Genomic DNA, 25,266 nt, shown 5'->3' on the forward strand with positions numbered 1-25,266 from the left:
GTTTCTCACAAATCAACCCATTCATTCCTGTGACGTGAGCAGCACCTATAACAGCGACGTGAGTGCACTGTGAGCTCGTGTGCATGGTTGAGAGGAGACTCATCTTGTGCTTTTCTCTCTCTTGATCTGGCTCCACAGGTTATCTCAAACATGAAGACTCTCACTATAATAGAGTCCACTTCTTAGCATGTTGCTGCTAACTGTCCTGGCAGTATGTTTCCACCTCCCTTAGTGACAATGAAATCACAGAGACCATCTTCCTCCTCCCATTGGCTGGTAAGCTCCATGGTAATGCCCTGTGATTGGGCATGCCCAGCATGCACTCTCGGCCAATCAGGTTCACTGTATCCAAGAGACTGAAGCATGTAAGGCTATTTAAATCCAACCAGGGACTCACAAGATTGTTCAGATGTATATTTCACAGTGTAAAAAATAAAAAGCTAGTCGGAAAAGGTTTACGAGTGGACGAATGTGCAAATCCAGACAGACCTGATTGGTGTATGAAGTGGTCAGCCCATCTAGACGGGTTAAAGAGACCCAGAGCGAAGCGTGAGTTGAATGACTGAACTTCTGCATTCTGTTCTCTTCCTGAGCCCTGAGTTTATCTTTGAATATCGATCTAATTCTACTCCTTCTACTTCTACTCCTTCTACTGCACTGATGCTTGAGTTGAAGTATGTGAAGCTTGAAGAGAGCGGGGATGGTTAAAATCAAATGGACAGAGGAAGTAAAGCTGGAGGTCTTTTCTCCTGTATAACTGTGTGTCATCAGCTATTGGTCGTCCATAGTGCACCCGGAGCAGGAATGTTGCATCGAAGACCAACTTGCACTGCAAACCATAACTGGAGAGTGAAACTCGCGCTGATGAACGCAGCGTAAGTCCGTGGCCATTTTGTGGCCACTAATTTTTTGAAACGTCATACTTTCTGTGACAACAAAATGGCGGACAAATCCGATTGCTGGGCTTTATTTTTCAAAACAATTTTGCCAAGAGTGAATATCTAACATTTTCATGTTGTACATAGTTATACTTATGTGTGCTGCTAATACTATTTTTACGTACATTTTTATTTTGGATTACATTTCAGTCAGAATCTGTTTGTTAAATTGTTTTAAACTTTAAATAAAACTGTAATCAAGGCAAGCTGTCCTTCGTACAGTTTAACGCTACTACTTAGACTTAAACTAATTTTTCCACACGTTCTTCTGTGTCATAGAGAACGGACATGTCAATAGAACAAGCCATATAAGGCTTAAAGGATTATAGAGAGTGAACTGTGTGTCTTTAACATTAATGAAAGGAGAGGTGTAAGTAGGTTACAGCTACGACCACTGCTCCCAACTACAGTTTGACCATGAAAACAGAAAACTAAGGTATGACAGCATATTGATGCTACCATGACATACGTTTCCAAGTTCTCAGATTTTTTCCCTTACTGGCATCATCACATTAGAGATCATGTTATAATTGTTGTCAAATTTTAACTATAATCTGTAATTTTTCTTACTTCATACCAATTTATTTCACAAATGTTCTTGCACAAATGTTCTTGCTATGCGTTTTCAGTATAGCAAAATAAATTAAAATTCTGTCATAAAAAGAAAGGTTCATATAAAGAGAAGCATCCAGTGAAAGATTAAATTAAGAAATTATGACCTAAAAACATTCAGTATATATTGTGTCTGTGGGTGGATGAGTAGTGCTCACTTATCGCCATTTGTGCTGATGTTCTTTATTTTTCATGGGTGTAGGAGGCACATAATAATGCATGATTCACTGTTCAACATTTTGTGACTTCAGTTAACTGCTAATAAATAATTTTTCCACCTTTGTGTTTTGTGTGTGTGTGTATGTGTGTGTTGACTTGAACCTGAGGATAATTCAAGGAGGTCAGGTGTCTGATGGGAAACTCACAATTTAGCTTTCAATAACTGCATGTAATATTTTAGATTTTTTTTGTTTGTTTGTTGAACTTGGATTATTATATTGATGCATGCATCTTTTCTACCGTTACATCAACATCGCAATTAAAATAACTCTTAGACCGTATATTGTTTTACATGATACTTCCCTCTTATAAAATAAACTAAATGAACAAACTAAAAATACCTGTGCTACTGTACTGGATACAGATCCTGGTCCAAATCCAGCACCTCTCTCCATCTTATCAAGGAACTCCTTAAAATACAAATACTTAAGATTTACCCTTTTCAAACTTCTGTCAAAACATTTGAAATCAATTTAACTTACTTATCCAAGTATTACTCGAGCACTGTACTAAAATGCTGAGGTAGTTGTATTTATATATGTTATCGTACTTTACTACTGCACAACATTTTGGGGGCAAATTTCTACTTTATACTTTAATTACTCTATAATACTTATATGGTTGCTTTAGTTACCAGTTACTTTGCAGATTCAGATTATAGATAAAAAATATAAATCAAATGATAAATCTCTCAGTGCAAAATTACACTGATTAAGTCTGACACATTAATGCATCACTTATTATATATTATTTAATAAACATGTCTCTGAAATGGGCCATTCGACAAAATAAGTACTTTTATGTTGGTAATAGAGATCTAAAGTTACGCCCATTCCGGTGCACCCCATGGGACCTTATTTCAGAAAACCTTTGTGAGTGGAGAAAGGCAAGTCATTTTTTGATCCTGTCTGAATTGTGTCATGAACCACACACAGTGGTTGTCAAATTAAACGATAATTTTCCACGTCAAGAAGTCACAGTTTGTCATGAAACTAATGAAATATAAGACTGTGAAAATACATTTATAATTATAAAGACTACACAGCCAACAGCTGTCTCCTTGAACAGTCACCAAAACCTGTAAAGATTGTAGTGCTGGTCCCGTATATTAGCAGCTAACATAACTGACAAACCTTCCTTTCACATAAGCGCACTTATCAATATAGCCAGATTTATTTTGATTTTCATCTTTCTTGAAAAGTACCGTTTCTACGGCGCGTTTGCAGCCATGTTGGTGTTGCTGACGTGTGTCGACATGATAGTGAAGTTCATTGGGCGGACTTTCATGACTTAAAAAGTCTCTTTTAAACTGAAAAACCTCATATGTGTAATTCATGTGACAATTTAAGCGGGGTCTCTCTAAATTAACACAAAGTTTTTCCTAAATAAGTTCCCATGGTACTAAAGGGAACTTCGGCTCCCTGTTAGGAATATGTTGATGCTAATACTTTGTTGAGGACGCATCACTTTAAGTCATTAATCATTATTTCACAATCTTTTGCTACTTCTACTCAAGTAAAAACGTTTCCTATTTCTTCAATCGATATTCATAGTGGTTATATATGTCAGGATGTTTCCCTAAACAACTTAAATAAACACATTTGCTAGAAATTAAGTTAGCATCCTTACTATTTTCCGCGCGGCGCTGATGTTTGCATCCAAACTCCTCAACGGTATAAGCGCGTCACCGTTTGGCGCGAGACTTCCCTTAAGTGAAGCTCGTGCACGCGTCTCACTGGGGCTAGCTTGCAGCAACCTGGAAAACATCCCCGTTTTCATCAGATATCAGGTGCCATGATTGTTTTTCCTCGTTTGAGGAAACATAGTTTAAGTTCTGTAACGACGACTGCCCCGACTGCCATCCACAGAGCGTTTTACCAGGGTTAACGGTAAGTTTACTAGTATTATTTAATATTCCTTTAGCTAATTAGTAGATTCACTCATACACAGGTTTCTTCAGACGTTTCCTGTTTCTCACCAACTCTCGGTCGCCGGTCTGGTAAAAGTTTGCCACACTTACTCCAGAACAGATCTATTAAACTGCTCTTACAGTGATCAAACAGTTTGGCTCGTCGTATTGAAGGTAAAGTTGTTTTGTTTCTTGGGTTTGTTGTCCAAGCTGCCATAGCGGCATTCTGTCACCATGGAGACGAGCGTGAACGCGCAGAGGGACTTCTCATTTACTCACACTGTGAGTCCAGGTTTCACTGTTGGACTTACTCTTTCAGTAAACAAACTAGAAACATTTTTATTTGGATATTATTGCATTTCTAATCACAATAATATAGTAAACATTTTGCACTTCAATCCAAGGTAACAAACCATTATTAGGATGGTCTCTGGAGCCCTAGAAAAGTTATATACGGACTGGTTTTGGCATCCAACAACAGGCGGTGTGCGACCAGTAAATGAAATAAAAAATACTATCTTGCCATCAGTACAGAGACGCAGCTAAGTATATTATTCTCATGCGCCACACTTGCATGAGTACTGTTTTGTTACTTTATATTTCTCTTCACCACATTTCAGAGGGAAGTACATTTTTCTCTGCTGCATTTATAAACAGTTACAGTTTAACAATAACTGTATATAACACTTATCAATCAAGCAATCAACTTTATTTATAAAGCACTTTTCATACATGAGTATGTAGCACAAAGTGCTTTACACAGGAAACATAAAACAATAATAAAGAAAGCCCCTCCCTCCCACCCTCCGTACTATATACATGCACACATACGTACACACACATACACACACACACACACACACACTCTTACTACAGGAAATAAGGAGACATGGCAAGGCACTGAGGATTGAGGAAACGCCACCTTTGGGGCCGTCCACACTGGGAGGAGTCACAGGCTGTGCCACGGGGGGCACCAGTGCCCAGGCCCCCCGACCCTGACAGACAACGACTGGCTGGGCCAAAGGGACCCAGGGACAGCACCCCCAGCAGCATCCCAGACACAGCTCCCAGTGTGGAGGACCCCCCTGAGGAAACTCTGGAGTTAACCCTTAAAAACCAAAAACATAAGATAGGATAAAAACCCTGACAAAAGATAATTTAATGAAGTGAACAGTTAAAAGGATAAAATGCATAAGATAATAATAAATAAAATAAAATAGTATCGAAGATAAATAATAAAAATTTAAAAGATTAAAAATTATTTAAGATGAAAATAGTTTAAAAAAACAAAAAAACAAAAACAAAACAAGATAGGAACACCAACATAAAATACGATAGAACCACATAAGAATGGAATAAGAATTTAAAATATTAGTTAAAAGCCTGATTAAAAAGGTGTGTCTTTAACCTTCCCTTAAAAATATCAACAGTCTCTGCAGACCTGAGGTTCTCCGGCAGGCTGTTCCACAAGCGGGGGCCATAGTGGCTAAATGCCGCCTCACCGTGGGTTTTAGTTCTTGGTTTTGGTAGGGATAAAAGGCCAGAGCCGGAGGACCTCAGGGTCCGCGAGGGTTGATATGGTAAAAGCAGGTCAGATAAGTAGGAGGGCGCAATGCCGTTAAGACATTTAAAAACCAGTAAAAGAACCTTAAAATCGATCCTGAAGCGCACGGGGAGCCAATGCAGTGACTCTAAAACTGGTGTAATGTGCTCCCGCCCTCTGGTCCTCGTCAGCACTCGTGCGGCTGAGTTTTGTAATAATTGGAGATTTAGAGTACTCTTTTTGGGAAGACCAGAGAGCAGGGCATTACAATAATCTAAGCGACAGGAAATAAAAGGATGCATTAGCACCTCCGTACTGGCCTGGGAGAGAAACGGGCGGACTCTGGCTATGTTCTTAAGATGATATCAACCTATTTTTGTCATATTTCTGATATGTGGAATAAAATTCAGCTCAGAATCAAAAATCACGCCCAGATTTTTTACTGATTGTGTTGGTTTAAAATGTTGTAGTTTTGGAAAAAGTTTCTCTCTCTGGCCTTCAGGACCTATAACTAAAACCTCAGTTTTGTCCTGGTTGAGCTGTAGGAAATTCACTGCCATCCATGACTTGATGTCTACAATGCAGTTAAGAAGGGCATCAATTTGATCTGTTTCATCAGGAGACACGGCAATGTACAGTTGTGTGTCATCAGCGTAACTATGGAAGCTGATGCCGTGTCTCCTGATGACATCCCCAAGAGGAAGCATGTAAAGATTAAAAAGAAGTGGACCTAAAATTGACCCTTGGGGAACCCCACATCCAATTTCATGGGTTCCTGAGGAGCATGTATCCATACTTACATAAAAGCATCGATCTGTGAGATAGGAACAAAACCAGTTGAGGACAGTACCAGAGAGGCCGACCAGATGGCTGAGTCTGTTTAATAAAATGTGATGGTCTACTGTATCAAAAGAAGCGCTTAGATCCAGTAGAACCAACACTGTGAGCTTTTTGTTATCTAAATTCCATCTGATGTCATTTAAAATCTTTACAAGGGCTGTCTCGGTACTGTGGTTTCTCCTAAAACCAGACTGATGTTTCTCTAAGATGTTATTTCTGTTTAAAAAGTCATTAACTTGGTTAAAAACCAGTTTTTCTAAAATTTTACTTAAAAACGGTAAGTTGGATACAGGTCGGTAGTTGTCAAAAACGTTGGGGTCTAAGTTGCTCTTCTTAAGAAGGGGCTTCACCACTGCCATTTTGAAGGCGTGGGAAAGACACCCATCTGAAGAGAGCAGTTCATGATGTTTAAAAACTGTTCCTCAAAGAATCCATAAAATGATTTTAAGAGTGATGTGGGAATTGGGTCTAAAGGGCAGGTTGTTGGGTTTACTTGGGAGAATACTCGACCAAGTGTCCTTGCATCAACCAGGGCAAAACTCTCCAGTGTTTCCTCAGGCAAGGACAACAGTTCAGATGCGTTAACAGATAAAACTTGATGGGATAAGAGGCAGGATCTGATGTCCTTGATTTTGGTTCTGAAGTGGTCTGCAAAGTTCTCGCAAAGATTGTCTGTGGGTGTCTTAAAAACATTATTAGAGTTAGAAGCCCGTTAAAATATTAAAAGTGGAGAAGAGGAGTCGGGGGTTATTTTTATGGTTGGTGATGAGTTGTGAGAAATGGGAAATTCGTGCCTTTCTGACTGCATTATTGTAGCTTTTGAGTTGTTGACGTAAAATCTCGTAATGAACTGTCAGTTTATTTTTCCTCCATCTTCTCTCTGCACTCCTGCATTTTCTTTTCAGTTCATTGATTTCATTGTTTTTTCTCCACGGGGTGTAGGTTTTCTTTTTATTGTTTTTGTTAAAAGTGGAGCTACTGAGTCAAGAGTTGACTTCAGTCTACTGTTAAAATTATCAACGATAAAATTACACGGTGCAGGTAAAATTTCAGCAGGAGTGCTCTGTAAAATCCCCATGAAATTTGCAGCCACTTCAGAAGTTATATAGCACCTCCTCACTGTTCTCACCGGGGCCTCCCCTTGGTTAAAACTGGTGATGTTAAAAAATACACAGTAGTGGTCAGACACAGCCAGGTCGGCAACAGAGGACACACCGATGGACAGGCCATGGGTTATGACCAGGTCCAGGGTGTTATATATACAGTTTAAAGTAACTACATCTCTGCAGCACTTCATTATAAGGTTGTTTTGTCACAAGACAATCTTAATTGTACAGCCTTAGTTGCTATGCTGCAAATATTATTGATTGCATCCAATGTATACACATTATATACCTACTGTTTATTCTCTGTTCTAGCATAACCCTATTGCTTTTGTATGTTTCCCATCAGTGAGGCAGCCTGTAACCAGTCACATTATGAAATCAAACCACTAAAGTCATTTGCAGACTATCTTGGCAAATGTCACGCAGGCCAAAATGGCCTCTACGGAGAGAAAACATGAGATTTGCAGCCCGTTCCTTCCACGGCGCAACGCTTTGAGGAAAACAAGTGCAGAAATTGTCAGTGAAGCAAGACAGTCCCTGCGAGTCCAGTCTACCCAGCGACCATTTACTCCCAGAGATGGAGAAAGGCAGCTTTTTGGGAAGAACTCCACTCGTGCGGACAACAGGCCTCCATCGGCCTTTAGGTTGGTCACTAACTCAGCTTAAATAAATGTTGTCAGAGATCAACTGTGGGTCTTGTGTAACTAAAGTAATGAGACATGTTTTCCCTTTTCAGTCTTCATGCTCAAAATTTTGATGCTCCTGACTCCAGGCCAGGCTCAGGGACTCGCCTCTCCCCTCTGGACCATGTACGTTCTCTCAGGTCAAACAGTATTTCAGATTCAAATTTGGTGTTATGTGTTGTAAGCTCATACATATTTGTGCATTTTAATGTTATGAGTACAATCATGAAAACTGATAAATAGGATAAGGAGTATACACGCCTGTGTACACCTACATGAAAGCTTATCTGGTTTTAATAAATGGGATTATAATGTTAATATATGAGAAAAAAAAATATGAAAAAATGAGTAACCAAACTAATAGGATCACTTTACTTCACTTTGATTGAAGTTATGCCACTAATATGTTTTTGTGTTGTACCAGAAGCCAAAGTTTCCAGTCCCCTGTGATGCTGAAGACCCATTCAAGGCCTTTCCCAAACCCCCCACTGACCCACTGGAAGTGAAGAGGGGGTTGGCAGGGGCACGGACACGCCTCCTCAGGGCTGGATCTCTCACCACGTTGCCTCCTGTTGAGGGACACACAGATGGTAAGGAAGAAAAGAACATATTGATGCAACTCTGGTTCAAAGGAGAAAAGATGGTGCATAAAAGAAAAAAGAAAGTAGTTATTATTATGAGGTAATCATCCATGTTGTGCTTAAGATAAAATGCTAATAACAGAAGGTATTAGATGATGCAAAAAAAACCACAAAACATTAATCACTGTAAATATTCTGTGCAGGCACTGGTGCAAGAAAGTTTTGTCAAAGGGAAATGAATGGAGCCATTCACATGCTGACATTATACCTGATTTACATTCCCTTTTGTTGGGCTGGGTGAAAAACCTCATTTACCGCTGCCATTTTCAGTGGAAAATTAGCACTTTCTCTCTGTGTGTCAAACTTTTTTCACAAATCTGCCATTCTGAGCAATAAAATGAATGATGAGGACATTCGAAAGCATTGACTGAATTAGGATATCTTTATCCTGAATATGTGTGACTGTGTACAAATAAACGCTTGTGCTTTCAGTTAGTTAAACAGCAGCAACCTGTAAATAACTTCTTACCACATCCTTTTTATGTGTTTAGTGAAAGAGAGGTTGATCCCAGGCCCAGGACAAAAGCAGACCTCAGCTAAACGACTCGGCAGTGCAGACCCCACTGAGGTTTGCAGTGGTCCCAACAAGCCTGGCCCACGCAGAGCAGCAAGTGAAAAGTATGCTTCTATCCCTCTGTTTGACTTGCAAGGCCTGTCCTTCTCTGTTGTCTCCCTCTTTTTGACCAAAGTGACAGTCTGACAATGGCTTGGAGATTTATAGGTACACAGAGGTTGCAGTGGTAGCCATTACTAGATGCAGTAGATTGTGCCTCTCGTTTTTGCCTTTCATTTAATCATCCTCCTCCTGCCTCTTTTTTTTCCTCAGTATGTCAAATTCACAGAGTTCCTAATTTCTTTTTGTCCATGACCTGTCCAGACAGAAAATATAAGAAATTATACCAGAAAATACTTTTGTAAGGCTGATACCAATCTAATGGTTTGTGTTTTGTTTTTCACTTAAAGGAGACCTATTGTGCTTTTTCAGTTTTACTCTTTTCTTGAGTGTGTTGTGCTGGTTCCTTTGCATGTAAAAGGTCTTGAAAGTAAAAAAGCCCAAAGTCCACACCAATGGAGCTCTTCTCTCCCACAGAAAACACTGCTCCTGAAATGCTTCCTCAGTAGTCCCGCCTTTAATTCCCAGACTTCTTCACATCACACTAGATCACCATGTCACAAATTTGCATAATGTATGCCTATATTAACGAAGCAAAGTTAATTGGAAGCTGAAAAAAATAACAGAGCCAACTAGAGGCACACTAAGCGGAGCTGGCTCAGGTGTGTGTGAGCTGTCCAGTCAGAGCAGGCTGGGTATTCTTGTGGGGGGCTTTAAAAAGACTGGAGCTAAAACTGAGCATCTCAGACAGAGTGGGAATACAATGCTAGGGCACTGGGTGTATGAGAAAACTGATGTTAAGAAAAAAAAAAAAATGATTTGAACCATCAAAGCATATAAGCCTATTCTAGTAGTAACACAAAATTTAATTATGAACCTAAAAATGAACATAATAAATCTCATGCCTGATGATCCAAGTGTTGATAACAATTAGAAGAAGACCTGGACACTGCACACACTCTTAAATTGAATGACAATCTTTTATATTGTGCAAGGAATAACAGTGGATAAAGTCAAGGGTAAGTCTTAAATGTTGGATCTGTAATATTTGTACGACAGCATTTCAAAAGGCATTCATTTTTAATCAGGATTGATTATGTAACTCAAACTTCTCAATTATGAATGCAAATTAGACTGTAATGTGCCGGGTCAAAACAGCAAGGATTGTAATTACAGCTACATTACCCATCAACATTTTCCAAAAGGCTTTCAAAGCAATGATTTACTTGATCCAGAGCCAAAACCTTTCAGATAGATTCAGCTTCCAGCGATGACAGCTAGATATATGAAGTCAGTTAGCCCAGAAAAGGTGTCACCAACTAATAGATGGAACAAATTCCTCAACCTGCGACACTCGACTCCATTTTAAACCCTCATATACTTCACTGTACACTATGTCTTGGTCACAGTTAAACCCAGCTTCTTGGCAAGCTTCATCTCCAGTGGAACAGCCTCTATCTGTCATTACTATCATGTGTCAGCTTTTACACCTTCACGGCGCAGAGAGGCTAAAAGCTTGGCTTTTTTCTGCCGACCTCATCAGCTGTGTGTCAGCACAAGGGGCATAATTCTGGGCGTGGGGTTGGGGCCTGTCGTTACAATCCATCCGCCCATCGATTGGGTGGGGCGTAGGGTTGTAGAGGGGGGACAGACCATAAAACACTTTTACAGGAAATCTGGGCTATTGCCGACAGTACAGCCTCCTCGCCTCCCTCCCTTACATGCCAAGTTTACACGCAATGTTTGTGTAACTTGTTGCTCACAAAGAGAGGTCCCATGAGATGAGACTGTGGTCAATTTGTAATTTAAAAGGATGAGATTAAAGACTTCCCCCTCCTGATTAGTGTTAGGTCAGAGTTTTTGAAGTACTGTTCTTTGGTGTTGGAATGAACAACATAAAAGGTTCACTAGAAATAGACCAACAGAGTGAAAATCACAGAGATAGTCGAGCCAGAAGTATACTGACTGCAAGTGGAAAAAAAACACAGCATGGCAGATTAATGTGATGAGTTGGATGAGATATAAAGATAGGGGAGATTAGACAACCACTAGGTTCTCTTTCTCCAATAAGCCGGAGCTTTATAGCTCCAAATGGCTCTCTATTAGATTTGGGTGCCCATCTGGGCAAGGCTGGCAGCAGCATGTGTTGTGACTGCAGTGCACTGGCCAGGCCTAAGACAGGGATGAGGTCATGTCTCAGAGAATGCAGTATCACACAAAGAGGCCTTATTATCAGGCTCCTAATCCTATCATACAGAGCCAAAGCCCCCTCTCTGACATTCACTGCAACATGCATTGGCCAGCACTCCCTGCTGCATGTGCCCCGTGTGCCAGGCAGCTTATACCAATCACTAAATCTCCATCAAAGTGAAAGTGCACTCTATAGCAGCGCCTGCATACTGTATATCGTTGTCAGTGTCACATTGCCTTCCCCTGATGCTCAAATCAAATGGAAAGTAGACATTTTTACAATATGGAGGCTCTGCATGACCATGAGAAGTTCACTTGAGAGTAAAAGCTCCAGGAAAAATTCCATCCAAAGAGCCTTTTTGTGTTAATGTTATCAGAAGCTTCCGAACATCCTGGTCACATAAACATTTTTGTCTTTGACATGACTGATTATACTTTTTCATATTTTCTAAGGTGGACTAAGTCTTTTGCTTTTATACTTGTCTCACAGCTTGATTTGTGATTGGGATGACTCAACATGCAGCTTGTGTTTATCTCTATTTGTCAAGACTTATTCTCTCAGCTGGTCACGCAGCAATTAATCATGACACGCTACCTGTAATGTTTTACTAAAATTATTGTGGCAATGAGTCATTTTCTTTGTGTGTGAGCAGACTAGTGATCTTTTTTTCTGATACTGGCAGTTAGGTGGAGTATGACAGCAGAGTATCAGTCTTTACATACATTTCTAAAACTTGATGTTGTTTATTTTACCTAAATATACAAGCAAGACTCTCTTGTTTATCCATGTATGATATGACATTCATCAACTGCTAACCAAAAACAAAAAAGCTCTTATTTGCCCCTGCAGTCTTGAGAGTTTCCCCTCCATCCTTTCCCCCAACCCAAATGGCACATGTGTAAGACAACCCCTTAAAATATATAAATGAATAATAAATAAGTATTATATACAGAGACAAAATGTAATTTATAACTGTCAAAAACAAACAAACAGAGGTGGAAAAGGTGTTGATTGTTTTCCCTTGGCACCATTAGTTCAAGCTATAGAGATTTCCACATAGATAATGTCCAGTAGTGAGAGACTCCACTGGGAAATCTGAAGTTCATGAGGAGGCTTCAAACCTTAATACTAGCATGACAGTGCAAAGTTGACAGCGACATGCAGAGGGCAAGCCGCAACACATAGCATGACAAAGGGTGTGTTTTTGGAAGAACATTACGGTTACTGCTCAGGGGTGGTAAGACTGAGGAGACAGCTCGGAGTGACAAAGCATGAACAGCTTTAACCAGACTGACCACAAAGTTAAGATCTCAGTTCCTGTCTGTTGGAAACTGCAGTGTGTGGTGCACAACGGCACACGCATTCCGCACAGACACAGAGATTCACACTCACACGTGTTTTATCTATGGAAAACGTAGAAACAGACTTTGCAGACAACGTATCTGCATGAGCATGAATGTGCATATACATGCAGACATACATGCATTACAGATAATACAGCGCTGACACACTTCTCCACCTCTGCTGCAAGAGAGACACCTAGTGGCAATTGATGAAAATACATCTGCAGCCTTGCTGACAGAACATAAAGTCAGCAACTTTTTAGTGAGATGTATTCTTTGCCACAACAGATCATCCTTTGAATGTTTGGTGTTTCTTTCAGTTAAGGTGTTTACTTTTATTTGATTCCCAAAATGAGCCGAATTGAAATTGAGCCAGTTGATTAAATTAGACGAAACAAGTCTCATCTCCAAACTCTGATATAACCAGTCTCTTTGTGTGTTTCTTTTTGCCAACAGTAGAATAAAGCAGCCTGGTGATGACTCAGGAGTTAGACCCACAGAGTGCAGTACAGGACGGAGAACAGGTTTGTCCAGATATACCGATTTAACTTCTATTTTCTCTATATTTAACCTGAATTTTACATTTTGTAGAGCAATATAAAATAAAAAATGTAGTTGCAACTTTTGCTCACATATCACTCAAACATTCAGTGATTTTATTTCATCAGTGTCTTATTTTCTAAGAAGCCTAGAACAGAAATTAACTCAAGTGTGCTTAAATATGATAAGACTTGAGCCCAAAAGAAACAACTAAGACACACCTCTCTCACAGTAACTGAACACCCCTTCCTGAGTGTCAAACTTTGATTGGGGTGTTGTTGCTAAGGGCCTTATTTCCACCATGACAGGCACCCAGCCAATAGCTGAGAGAGCTGTTGGTTTGGGCAACCACAGTTTCCTGCATCTCCCCAAGCAAAGCTGTATGCAAATGTTCGGCAAAAAATAGGTGCACGACGTGCGAGAGTCTGCAGACATTTGCGTACACAAACACATACGCACGTGTTTTCTTGCACACATGCCCATACGCAGACTGTTTCACAGCAGCAGAGAAATCAGAGGAAGTGTAGCTGTGGATGATGACCTTTCATTGTGGCATCGAACTTCCTGCTGCTTTATTTTAAGACAGTGAACTTGTGAACCATGCTTGCTGCTCATGTTCACCGTCTGGGTTTGGAGGTGGTAATTGGCTTACTGCAATTCTCTCCCCACATTTCAGGGCTGGCAAATGGAGACACACGCACCACAAGCACAGAGGAGGATGCAGAGTCATTCCTGTGGAATAACATGATTGCTCCTCTTCTTCAGCAACTGGAGAGTGTGGCTGCAGGTAGTGTGAGAAATGCAATGAGGAAGCCCAGTGAAAAAGTACAAGAACACTTGACATACATTCGCCTTGACTAGAGTGATTCATTTGAGAGAGAAAATGCAGTTTGCATTTACTCCACTCCAATATGAAATATAATGTGGTTGCAGTAAAAAGGGTAAGCTTCTCTTATTAGTGCCTCATTTCTCTGTTCTCATTTCATTTTCAGCCAACAGACTGGGAAATAGATTTTTAGCATTTGCAGATAGTCATGCTTTATGCACACTGTAATCATAAAATGAAAAAGCACTGTCATTTCGACCAGTGAAGAAAGGCAAACAAAGTAGTGTTATGTTTGGCATCCACACAGAATTGTCTTCGCCTCGAACTGCAGTCTGGCAGCCATGAAATGAAATCTATGGCTGTAAATATTTTAACACTCTACAAATTTAATGGAAAATTCATTTGAAAGATAAATATTAAATATTTATTGTACCAAGTGCCTTCTGGCTCATGCATAAAACACCTTTCAGATTCAGTGGGAAATTGCAGTGAAGTGTCGAGTGTGAGACTGCAGCCAACCTTTTTTAGAAACGGCCAGTTATTTATGCAGGGAAAACATTTATTTTACCTCAAAAACAAGGAAAAGACCCCACCCTTTCTCTTCCTCTGCGTCAAGATTGAAGCTGCCTGTTGCAGCTGTTGTTCCCTGCTTTTGAGCACAAAAATGAAGAGTTGCTTCTTAGAAAAGGGAGGGGAATGTTATTTTATGGATCGCCAATGTATTATTGATGTTGAGGATTTAACCTCAAGTTCCTCATGCAAATAATAACTTTCACCATGCAGCTGAGTCCCAAGAAGATTGCACATACGTACCACAAGACACACAACACATTACTCATCTGTATTTACATGGATACACACTTGCCAACACACACAAGTGAGTGTTTTCATTTTGGGATGTTTGCTTTTCTGTGAATGTCTGACATGTTGACCTGAACTTGACATATTTGTTGTTTGTTTTTTTGCAATGTCTGCTTTCCCGTGATGCCAGGCAGCTCTGAGGGCTCGGTGGACCGCCTGTGTGATTTGTGTGAACGTCTCCATGGCACCTTGGCAGAAGCGGACATGCTCGGCCGACGCTGTAAGAGGAGGTCGGGGATACTTCGAGCGCTGTTCCGCCTCATCGACCTCAACTCTGCCCAGCTCAACCTGCACATCGCAAAGCTCTGCCTCGCTGTGAGTTGTCGGTGTCTGTGTGGGTGTGTGGGTGTCAGCATGTCTGCCTCTAAGTCACAACCACAAGGGCATCCAGGGCACTTTTGGGCACTTAATACAAAAGTTGGCTGAAGTTGTTTTGCATTTTCCTCTCCAGCTGTGTGTCAATGGAAACAACCTGCTCAACATCTGTAAGCTCATCTTCCAGATCAGCCGCAGTGAAAACAACGACATCCTCTTCCAGAACAACTCTATCATCGGTGAACATTATTCTTTGATGTAACTGATGTTTCCTGTTCTGCACCAAGTGCTATGATCTAAAAGACTAAAAGTAAATAACACGAAGTTATATTAGGTCAGTTTAAAGTCATTCTTCTTTATGTGTTTGTTGGACAGTGTAGACTATCCAACTATTAGACAAAAATATTTTTGTTCATGTCTAGTATATCAACTCCAAGAGTGTAATGTTTTCTTTTAGCCTGGAATGGACTTGTCTCCGTCTAGTTGAATTTGATGCCATTTTTCGAACCCCTTTTCCGAGTCATAACAGTTTGTGTGCACCATATGGATGTTTACAATTGTTATTCTCTGTGTCTAGATTCCCTTTTGGGCATTTTGAGCAATGAGGATATGTCCGCATCTGGAGAAGCTCTGCTGTACTGTGTTGGGACTTTGAAATTTCTCTCAGGAAACAGTGCCGTCCTCAGACTCCTGCTGGACAAGAACTGTATTGGTGTGGCTCAGAAACTCATTCAGAGGCTCTGCATGACAGAAGACACCAACTTTGCGATGGCAGGGCACATCCTGGTACAGGTGTGGCACAGACTTTACGCAGATATTTTTAAACCAAATGTTTCTGTATCACAGTTCAGGCAGTAACTTGAAGCATCTCCTACTGCTTAAACAATACACACATTCTAATACATAACACTAATATAAAGGAGCACAACGTTAAATATTCTTCTTGATTTGTTTGTTGGCTGATTTTCCCATCATTAAGACCAAAATGTTTTTGTTTATGTCTGGTATATAGGCTCCGCCAAGAACATAATGTTCTCTGCTGGCCTGGCCACTAAAACGGACCCTGACTCACTCCTCCAAAAATGATTGCTGCTAACCGCTTAAGCTGGCCTAAGCAAACATCTTGAGCCAGCACTTCATTTGATATCTAACACAACTCATTAAGCTATTAGAGGAGGGAAATGAGCGGTTCATGAAGTTCCAGAACTTCCAGTGCTGCCGTGCATTTGAACTACCATTTCCCTCTTGTGATAGAATGATTTATGTCCATACTAAATAGTTTCCGGTCGCCCTGCTGTATGGCGTCCTGTGCAGGCCTTCAGCCAGCCTTAATGAGCATAGGACCAACATTGTGTGCAAGCCACAATTGCACAATACTGACACACAATAATTACCTGAATTTAAAAGCTTAGGTACAGTGGGTGCATTTGTTTGCATTTCTTCATTCTATCCAACACTCATCGCTCTTTCTCTCTGTCTGACCTTTGACCCCTGTAGCTGACTGGGACCCTGAGGAACCTTGCAGATCATCCTGATTCCCGTCGACTCTTCATTTCCTTCTCTTTACTATCAGAGCTCTGTCTGGTGCTGCGGCATCACTGCAAAGATCAGGACATCTGCACCAACATCTCCAGAATATACAGGTGGCACACACACACTTCCATAAGATTATATTAAAACAACATTTTTTCTTCTCACTTGCCTTGTCTTTGTAGTTGAGTTTCACAAAACAAGAGTCTCTAAAGAAAAATGTCGATTTTCAGACAGGATGCGGTTAAGTACATCTGTTTTTGGGTCTCATGTAAAGATGTGCAGTTAAAAACATAGAGTGCTGTACGCTGGCTCACATCAGTGGGTCCACAGTTAATTCTTTAGTTGCTGCTGAGCTTTTAATTGGCAGAGGAGATAAATCTTTTTTTTAATAATAGCACCTTTTTGCAAAAAATTGCACGTTTATGGGAAAAATGATGTCAAGAAGTTGTTTATGTGCAAAAACTGAACAAAACTAACCACATCGAAACTGGAAATACCAAAAGCAAGAAAGAAACCACAGTTCCCTGTGTCAAGTTGCTTACCCAAAACATATGACTCATGTACACAGATATTTAGGCCACTAAGCAAGGTGCATTTAAGTCACACAAGCTCCTGGCAAATAAGATGCTAGCGCACTGACAGGTTACACAAAATATTTTAAAGGCAAGACTATCTGATATTGGCTCAAACTGTCAAAGTTGAATTGATTCAAATGGCTTATTTGACAATTATTTTTCAAAACAATATCTTTTGCTAAACATTGACATTCAGTTATTTATTGCCATATCAACACAACTGAATTGAATTTGGCCCACTCATAAAACACATGTAAAATACATTAAGAGTGTGAGCAGATAAGATCAAATCAAATTAGTACATAGGTACAATAAAACAGTATGGACAGAAACAAAATTAACACTCGCACCAATAGAGGGGATTAATGTCCCACCAGATTAAGTGCATCAAGTGCATTAAGTGCATAATAAAGCAAAAACAAAACTTGGTCTTGGAATTAAACACTAAGCTGGAAGTGTTCTGCTCTTTTACTAAACCAGACCTGACATGAGTGCCAACAATTTCAAATTTCAAATAAAATTTTGCTCATGGGTCAGTGGTTCAATGTAAAACTAAATAGAGGTCTTGGGCACGAAAGTCACCGAAGGCACCATGTTCTCTGTGACAGCAGACCACTTACTACAGACCATTATGCCCTGATCTTAATACCTCCACCAAACATGCCGCGACACAACTGATGCTCTGAGTCCCCATCCTCAGTGTCTCCGTTCAGGCCTCTGCCTCCTACTCAGACACAAGTGATGCACAAAATAAAACATTAAGCACTTTAGTGTGTAATAAAACGTGTTTTTCCAGCCGATACTGCCTACATATTTTTGCCCAAGGTAATGAAAGCATGTAAGGTGAATTCCTGCTTAGGCCCACTGATCCATTAGCGGTGTTGATTTAATATCTCCATATTTTGTCAGCATGGCACAGCAGCCGCTGAGTGAAATGACCGGTGCTATTTGTTGTCCCCTCTCTCCCTCAGTAAACTCTCCTCTTACTCGGAGTGCCGCCTCGCTCTGGCCCAGACCCCCGACTGCTACCAACTATTTTTAGAACTGCTGAGCAAACATCACCAAAAACAGGTGAGTCCGCTGGGCTTCTCTTGTTTGTGTGTGTGTGCGTGTCTGAGTTTGTGTGTATTAGAGAGAGGTGGAGACGAGCTTTTCCAGTGTTGATGTAACTCCACTCAGCATGTTTACCCTTAGAGCAAGTTGTTTGTGTATGTCAAGTCCAAGCACATTTACAGGACATTGTGTTCATCTGCGCGGGGCGTTCGTCTCTGTTTCTCTGCTCTGTGTGTGTGTTGCGTGTGTGCGTGTGTGTGCGTGTGTGTGTGCGTGTGTGTGTGTGTTTTGACATTCAGTCATCCCAGGAGGGGCTTAGTGAGTCAAGGAAAAGGAGGGAGAACAAAAGAAAAAAACAAAGGTGGTGAGCTTTAGATACGACATAGTAGAGGTGATACAGAGGTGGTGGGGAGGAGTCATAGATAGAGTGGCGGAAGAAAAAAAGGGCGGGGCTTTGGCAGTCAGACATGATTGACATATGTTCTTAATCTCATATGGAATAAACATACCAACACCTACAAATACACACACAAACAGGACAGAAAGACCTGTAATATGCACCTAGTCCTGGGACAGCTCGTTCTGTTCACAAGGTCACTGTACTTTCATGGGAGAAAAGAGCGTGTTCTCAGCTCACCTGCCAGAGTCAGGATACAAGGGTGACGCACAGGGTGTCATTTATTACCTCTTTTCTCAGTAAGTGTGCGATAACTCATAGAAAAGATGGGGTGTAGTTACACTCAAACAAGTCTGCACAGCTCTGAGGTCTCTGGGGGAAGTGAGTGACACTGATGATAGTACGACCAGACAGGGCAGGCCCGCTGTGCTGCAGGTGGCTTCAAGTCTTAAACATAATCCTAAATCAAATGTTGGCTGTTTTTCATTTTTAAACCAGAAACAACCTCCTTCTCTTGAGGTACATCTCTTTTGTTTAATCTAGAACAGTCCACTGTTACCTACTATGTTACTATTTTGATCAGTATCAGTTCAAGCAAACATTTCCTGGTTCCAGCCTCCAAAAAACTAGTTTTCTCATTTTCTATCACTATAAATTGCACGTGTTTTTGTTATTTTCTGACATTATATACATAAAACTATAAATAGATTCTTGAAAACATTTTAGATTTCTTGACGGCCCACTCTTTCCTTCCCTGAAACTGCTTTTCAGTCAATACTCACTATAGGAGATAACTCCCTCAAAGAAACACACACTCATTACATGAAGTCTGAACCAGCGTTTGATACTTGGTTTGTAGCACTGAATAAATTGAAATTCTGCACAAGACAAAGTGGATCAGTCAAACGGTATTTGAAGTAAGTAAATAACGTTTCATTCATATGTTTAACAGAAAAAATCATCCAAACACATTTTTTGTTGAGTTACTTTAATTCAGAAAGTTAAATAACAACATATGCAGAGCGACAAAAAAACGTTGTCTTCTCCACTATCTTACAGGACCTTGTCGTGCGCCTTCTTTTTACCCTCGGGAACCTCACGGCCAAAAGCAATGAGGCCCGGCTGCGGCTCTTTCAGTGCAAAGGCTGCTTGGGCATCCTCCTGCAGCTGTACGACAGCTACCAGCGCAGGGACGACTCACTACCTTCACCCACCTCTTCCCCAGGCAAGCCTCCTGTGCCTCCAATGAGTGTGCAGGAAGGTGATGATGTGCTGGTGAAGCTGATCAGGGTGCTGGCCAACATGTGCATTCACCGGGCTGTGGGTCCAGCTCTGGCAACAAACACAAGCTGCATTCAGCTGCTGCTGGAGACACTAGGTGAGCAGAAAACAGGAGGAACTTTTCTTCCTTTGTCAAGTAAAGGTTAAACAGATTTCTGTCCTTTTTTGACCATGTTGTATCTCTGGTGAACAAAGGAAGCACTGTGTGAAAATCTGGAGTTCTGATAAGTTTAAAAATAGCTGTATGCTGCATAGTAAGTACAGTAAGTATCTGCCAGGCAGCCAACCGCATCCCTTGTGCTGGGAACAAGACATGACTTTGGTTGAAAACACACTCCTCATTTGTCTGTTCATTCCATCGGTTGCTTTCCTCTCAGTGCTTTCTGTTCGATACGCAGCACATCCTCTTTTACGGTTTACTTGACAGAGCAAAGCGCTTCACTGCATGAGCAGGATGTTCTGTCACATCTCACAGCCGACTCGGTTTGCGTGTGTGAAATTCCCCCATGTGGTTAGCTGGTTTCAGGACAGGCAGGTTGAACCGATACACAGGTGGGTGCAAAACTCACGATTTCTCTACTGCCTGCCTCCTACACACACTATGCAGCGGTTGGGAGAGAAAATTAAATAAACAACAGAACAGAGGTCAAACTAGTGAAAGAAATGTTATATCTCAAAAGATTGTGGGGCGAATGTTGATGCTGCAGTGTAAGAGGGGAAGTAAATGAAACAAAAAACATGCAGATGAAGGAAAACGTGGAGTTTGTGTTGCAACTGGAAACAGAAAACAGGATGAAAGAGCAGACTTGGCTGATCGATGTCCTGTTTTGATCAAGTTCATGACCGGCAGCGCTGCTTTACATTACAGAGCTCCGAGGGAGGGGGCACAACAAAGCAGCATTTACAGTCAGAGCCAGAAACAAAACTCAGTGAGAGACAGCCGTCGGTTGACACCAACCGCAATATCCTAGATTTATGACCGAGCACACGACATCTGCTGCTATATCAGGAACAGACTCGGCTTCCAGGCCGTTCACGATGTCATGGCTGGTTGGATTGGGTCACATTGACCTTTGTATGACATCTCATGATCAAACCGAGTGTCTCAGGCCAAAATTAACCACAGATAACAGCTACTTTTATGATAATGTCGCAGTGTCACATCAGTGAGCTGTAATATGCAAAAAGGCTGAAATCTCAGGGTGATCACTGTATTTCTGCATCTTCAAGTAAAAGTGCAGATACCTGACTTACTCCAGGTCAAGCACTTCTGGTTAAAAATAATGTTATAATTCAAGTTGTCTCTGAGTGTCTTTCCTTCTTGTTTTGAATCTCTGTGTCTTTATTGCGGGGATGACACAGAGCTGAGGTCTGTGCAGGAAAGCGAGGAGCTGTTGGTGAATGTGGCTGCCACCATCAACAACCTGTCCTTCTACCAGGAGGAAAGCTCTCTACTCAGACACAGTCAACTCGCCATCGCCAAGTGTAAGACAAGAACAAAAGAAAAGTGATGAACGTGTTGCTATTTTTCTCTTCCTTTTCCTGCGTTTGTTTAATTCCTTTTGTTTGATTTCTGTCTTTTTTGTCTGCTCACATTGCACTTCAGTGATGTTGAAGTTGCTGATCAGCTCCAGTATGGACGCCATGCTTGAGGCCACCCGCGTATATGGAAATTTGTCACAGTCCAAGGATGTACGGGACTTTATTATGCAAAACAAAGGTATTGACACAAGCACCAACACACACACGTGCACACAAAACACAACATGAGACTGTACAGTATTCAGTGAGTCTTGCAGGAAAAAGTATCCATGCATAAATCATATCTTCCAAGCACACAACTCACAAGCTTGTACCTAGATGCAGAATGTCCAGCACAGTATGCACCTCTGGATACTGTTGTGTCATGTTTAGGCTGGACTTATCTGCAAGGCCAGCTACAGTCAGTATAAACAAGCCTGCTGACTCTGGTGATTGCAGCCGTCTTATCTTTGACCTGCTTTGTCTTCGTCCGCTCCCTCTCACAGTCATATTTCCTCACCCTCTCCCTCTCTCTCCCTCAGTGCACCAGTTTGTGGTGACGCTGCTCGACTCAAAAAGCACTGAGATGTGTTTTTCAGCCTGCGGGGTCCTCACCAACCTGGCTCTGGACCCTCCAAATAGGGTCAGTCTCTCACTAGAGGGGGCTGCTGCCAAGTAAGGACTGATGCACCTAGAGATTAGGAATTTGTTCCTGTGTGTGTGTGCGTGTGTGTGTGCGTGCGTGTGTGTAAACAGTGCATCTTTCTATTTTATTTGACAATTCACAGACTTTCCATTGAATATAGTACAAGTGATTAAAAAAGCAGATATGGTGAAATGGGAATAAAAAAAAAAAAATTTATGGTACAGGTTAATTAATTAATTATTAAAATTTGATGATGACTTAAAATATAGAGCATCTTGACTAGCAACATATAACAATAAGAAACAGATAAATAACTGTCACATTATTTAGACATATAAATATAATTATTCTACTCTTAATGTTATGCATTTTGACAAACACAACATTTGGCAACTAAATTTGGTGATTTGCTACAGGACATAAAACTTGCTCTGTACCAAAAACGGAAAAGGAGAAGGGAGCTGTTTGCTAGAGCAAAAGTTGAACATTTTGGGAAACATGCTTATTAATTGCCCAGCAATAAATGAGAGGACTGATAACAGTCTTTATACACTAAATGTGTAAGGAGACAGTTAGCCTAACTTAGTTAAGCTTAATTAAAGACTGGAATATGGTGGAAGAGACCAGCTCACCTGGCTCTGTCCGAAAGCTCAATTATTAACATGTCATATTTTGTTCCAGGCGAGCTGTTTCTAGTCTTGACGCTGAGCTCAGATAACCAGCTGCTGGCCCTGACTTCATTTTCAGCAGATAGATATGAAGGTGATGTCATCTCTCATCGAGCGCTCAACAAGAAAACCTTTCATGTATTTCCCAAAACGTTGAACTATTCCTGTAACAGCAAACTGAGCTTAATATTTCTGAGTGTTGGGCAAATGAATCATCCTCTTTTTAGGGAAAAATTTTCTTCATTTTGACAAACATGACCATGAATATGATGTTACTAATCACCTCGACCTTGATGTTGTTTGTTCACAGTAGTTTTAAAAAATTACAATTACTGATTTGTCATTTTAAATAAACGTGTATGTTTATAATGCATGGTAACTCTTAGTGGAACAAATGTGTAGCTTCTCACCATCAAAACTGAGCATTGCTTGAACATGTAAGTTCTTATTTCCCCTTTGCGCACACACACACACACACACACAGATACACACACACACACACACAGTTCTCTTTCAGATGTCAGTCCAATGAAGTGGAGCTAATTCCAACAAACCTGCAGGTCATGTGAATCCCTCTCCCTCGAGTCATACAATGTATTTTGTGTGTGTGCGTGTGTGTGTGTGTGTCTGTGTGTCTGTGGCTAGGCTTGTGGACTGTCTGAAAGACTTGGGACCAGGTGATTGGCAGCTGGCAGGCCAGGTTTGTCAGGCGCTGTGGAACATGATCGGCGGCGGCTCAGAGAAGCTGCTGGACAAGCAGGAGAGAGATTCCCTGCTGGAGATCCTTGTTACATACCTAGGTTGGTGCACAATGTTGTTACTAATCCTTACATAACAAGGGAGGGAGTCATGCTGGGAACAACACGCTCTCATTCACATCAGTGGCCCCTCAGGGGGAAAGGATGAACACACGTATGACTATCACGAACACGAAACCTGTCACTGAAAATAATTCAACATAAACCTGAAACCTCTCTCATCCTCTGTCCAATTCAATCCTTTAGACAAAGAAGAGGCTCTGCAGTGGATAGAGAATGAAGATATGAGGGACTACCACAGGACATGCTGGGAGTTAGAGTTCCTACCTGTAGCTCAAAAACTTGTGAAGACGTTCCAGCCTCTCGACCCGACAGCCTGACAAACTGGGACGTGGAGTTAAGGCTTTAATTTGACTCAGCATCCACTTTATATGAAATTAACACTTGAAATGAGCTTTAAAAGGTTGTAGTTTCCTTTTTCGTGGAGGGGAAAAAAGGACACCCTTAGAGAAATCTCCGACAGCTGCTGAAGCATAATTCCCTTATCCACTGTCGATCCATATGCTCAGATATTTTCCAGTGAGTCATGATTTTGGAAAAATATGACTAAATATTTCAAATTTAACATGACTATTGATGCTCTTCATGAAGAATTACAAACATTTTAGTCTCAAGGCCTACAGACAGTGTCATATTCAGAACAATATATTTTAGGCGGCTAATAAAGCTGATTATGAACAATATAGGAGGCAGGCTCATTCTGTAACATGCATGTGTGGATGTGAAAAATGACCGAGTTGTTTCTCAGTTCTGTAAACTCAAATTAGGGATGCACGATATGTCGATATTTCTCAACATATTATGGCTGCCGTATACACTGTATGCACATATTTTATCCATCTCATTGCTGTGAACATAAAGTACCTATACATCGGTGTATATCTGTGGTGGAATTAACCCATACCTACTGTTATGGTGATGGCACACCAGCAGATGCAGAAATACAAAGCTTTTCAAATTACCAAGTCAACTTTTCAAGATTTACAATTCACGCCTTTCTGGTCAATGTGTGACCCAAGGAAAAAGTGACGCGTCTCTCTGAGCTGCATGGCACAGAACATAAGATAAAGCAGTTATAAGAAAGTATGATAATTCAAGATAGACTATATTTTAAGAAGGTACTGAAGATAAAAAGGCATCCAGATGATTGTCAACCCTTACATTTCACAAAAAAGCCTTTTGACACAGATGGCATGTCAATATTATCGTGCATCCTTAAGACAAATATTTGTATTTTCTTCGTCTTAAGTCACTCCTCGCCTTATCGATCACTGACAGCTATATTTGTTTGTTTCGTTTCTTTTTATTTGGTAGCTTTTCTTTTCACTTTTAATGCACTTTAATTCCCATAAAGCTTGCAGAAGCATTCATTTCTGGGTATCTTCACACCTGCAGGGATAACTTAATACAAGCTCTTTTATGTAACAGACCTGATCTTATCTTTGGCTACACTGTGTTGTAAAAGTTATTTTATGATAATGTTGTCTCGAAACCAGATGACCGACCTGGAATTGACCTCATAAGAAAATGTTTTATTGTCTGTGTACTGTGTGACATTGGAACTTGTACATAATAAAGCAGAGTGGAAAAATCG

General features: G+C 40.8%; 1 protein-coding gene across 4 annotated transcripts; it reads left to right on the plus strand.

Moving 5' to 3' along the window:
* Positions 1-372: 372 nt before the first annotated feature.
* Positions 373-25,265, plus strand: armc2 (armadillo repeat containing 2). 4 transcript variants are annotated; one of them, XM_030404855.1, is made up of 18 exons: positions 373-875; positions 7,514-7,811; positions 7,904-7,976; positions 8,275-8,440; positions 8,983-9,109; positions 13,095-13,162; positions 13,855-13,965; positions 14,996-15,180; positions 15,317-15,419; positions 15,758-15,972; positions 16,678-16,823; positions 18,260-18,359; positions 19,798-20,116; positions 21,382-21,504; positions 21,626-21,739; positions 22,083-22,215; positions 23,500-23,654; positions 23,859-25,265. In XM_030404855.1, the coding sequence occupies exons 2-18, from the start codon at positions 7,600-7,602 to the stop codon at positions 23,990-23,992; spliced, it is 2,484 nt and encodes an 827-aa protein (XP_030260715.1). In that variant the 5' UTR covers positions 373-875; positions 7,514-7,599; the 3' UTR covers positions 23,993-25,265. The 4 variants fall into 4 exon arrangements, 3 of the variants coding, with proteins under 3 accessions (XP_030260715.1, XP_030260713.1, XP_030260716.1); XR_003982363.1 differs by lacking the exons at positions 373-875; positions 23,859-25,265 and adding exons at positions 3,519-3,658; positions 22,868-22,948 and having other exon boundaries at positions 22,083-22,183; positions 23,500-23,621; XM_030404853.1 differs by lacking the exon at positions 373-875 and adding an exon at positions 3,519-3,658.
* Position 25,266: the final 1 nt, after the last annotated feature.

Source organism: Sparus aurata, chromosome 22 (genome assembly GCF_900880675.1).
Source record: "Sparus aurata chromosome 22, fSpaAur1.1, whole genome shotgun sequence".
In the NCBI taxonomy this organism is placed as follows: domain Eukaryota; kingdom Metazoa; phylum Chordata; class Actinopteri; order Spariformes; family Sparidae; genus Sparus; species Sparus aurata.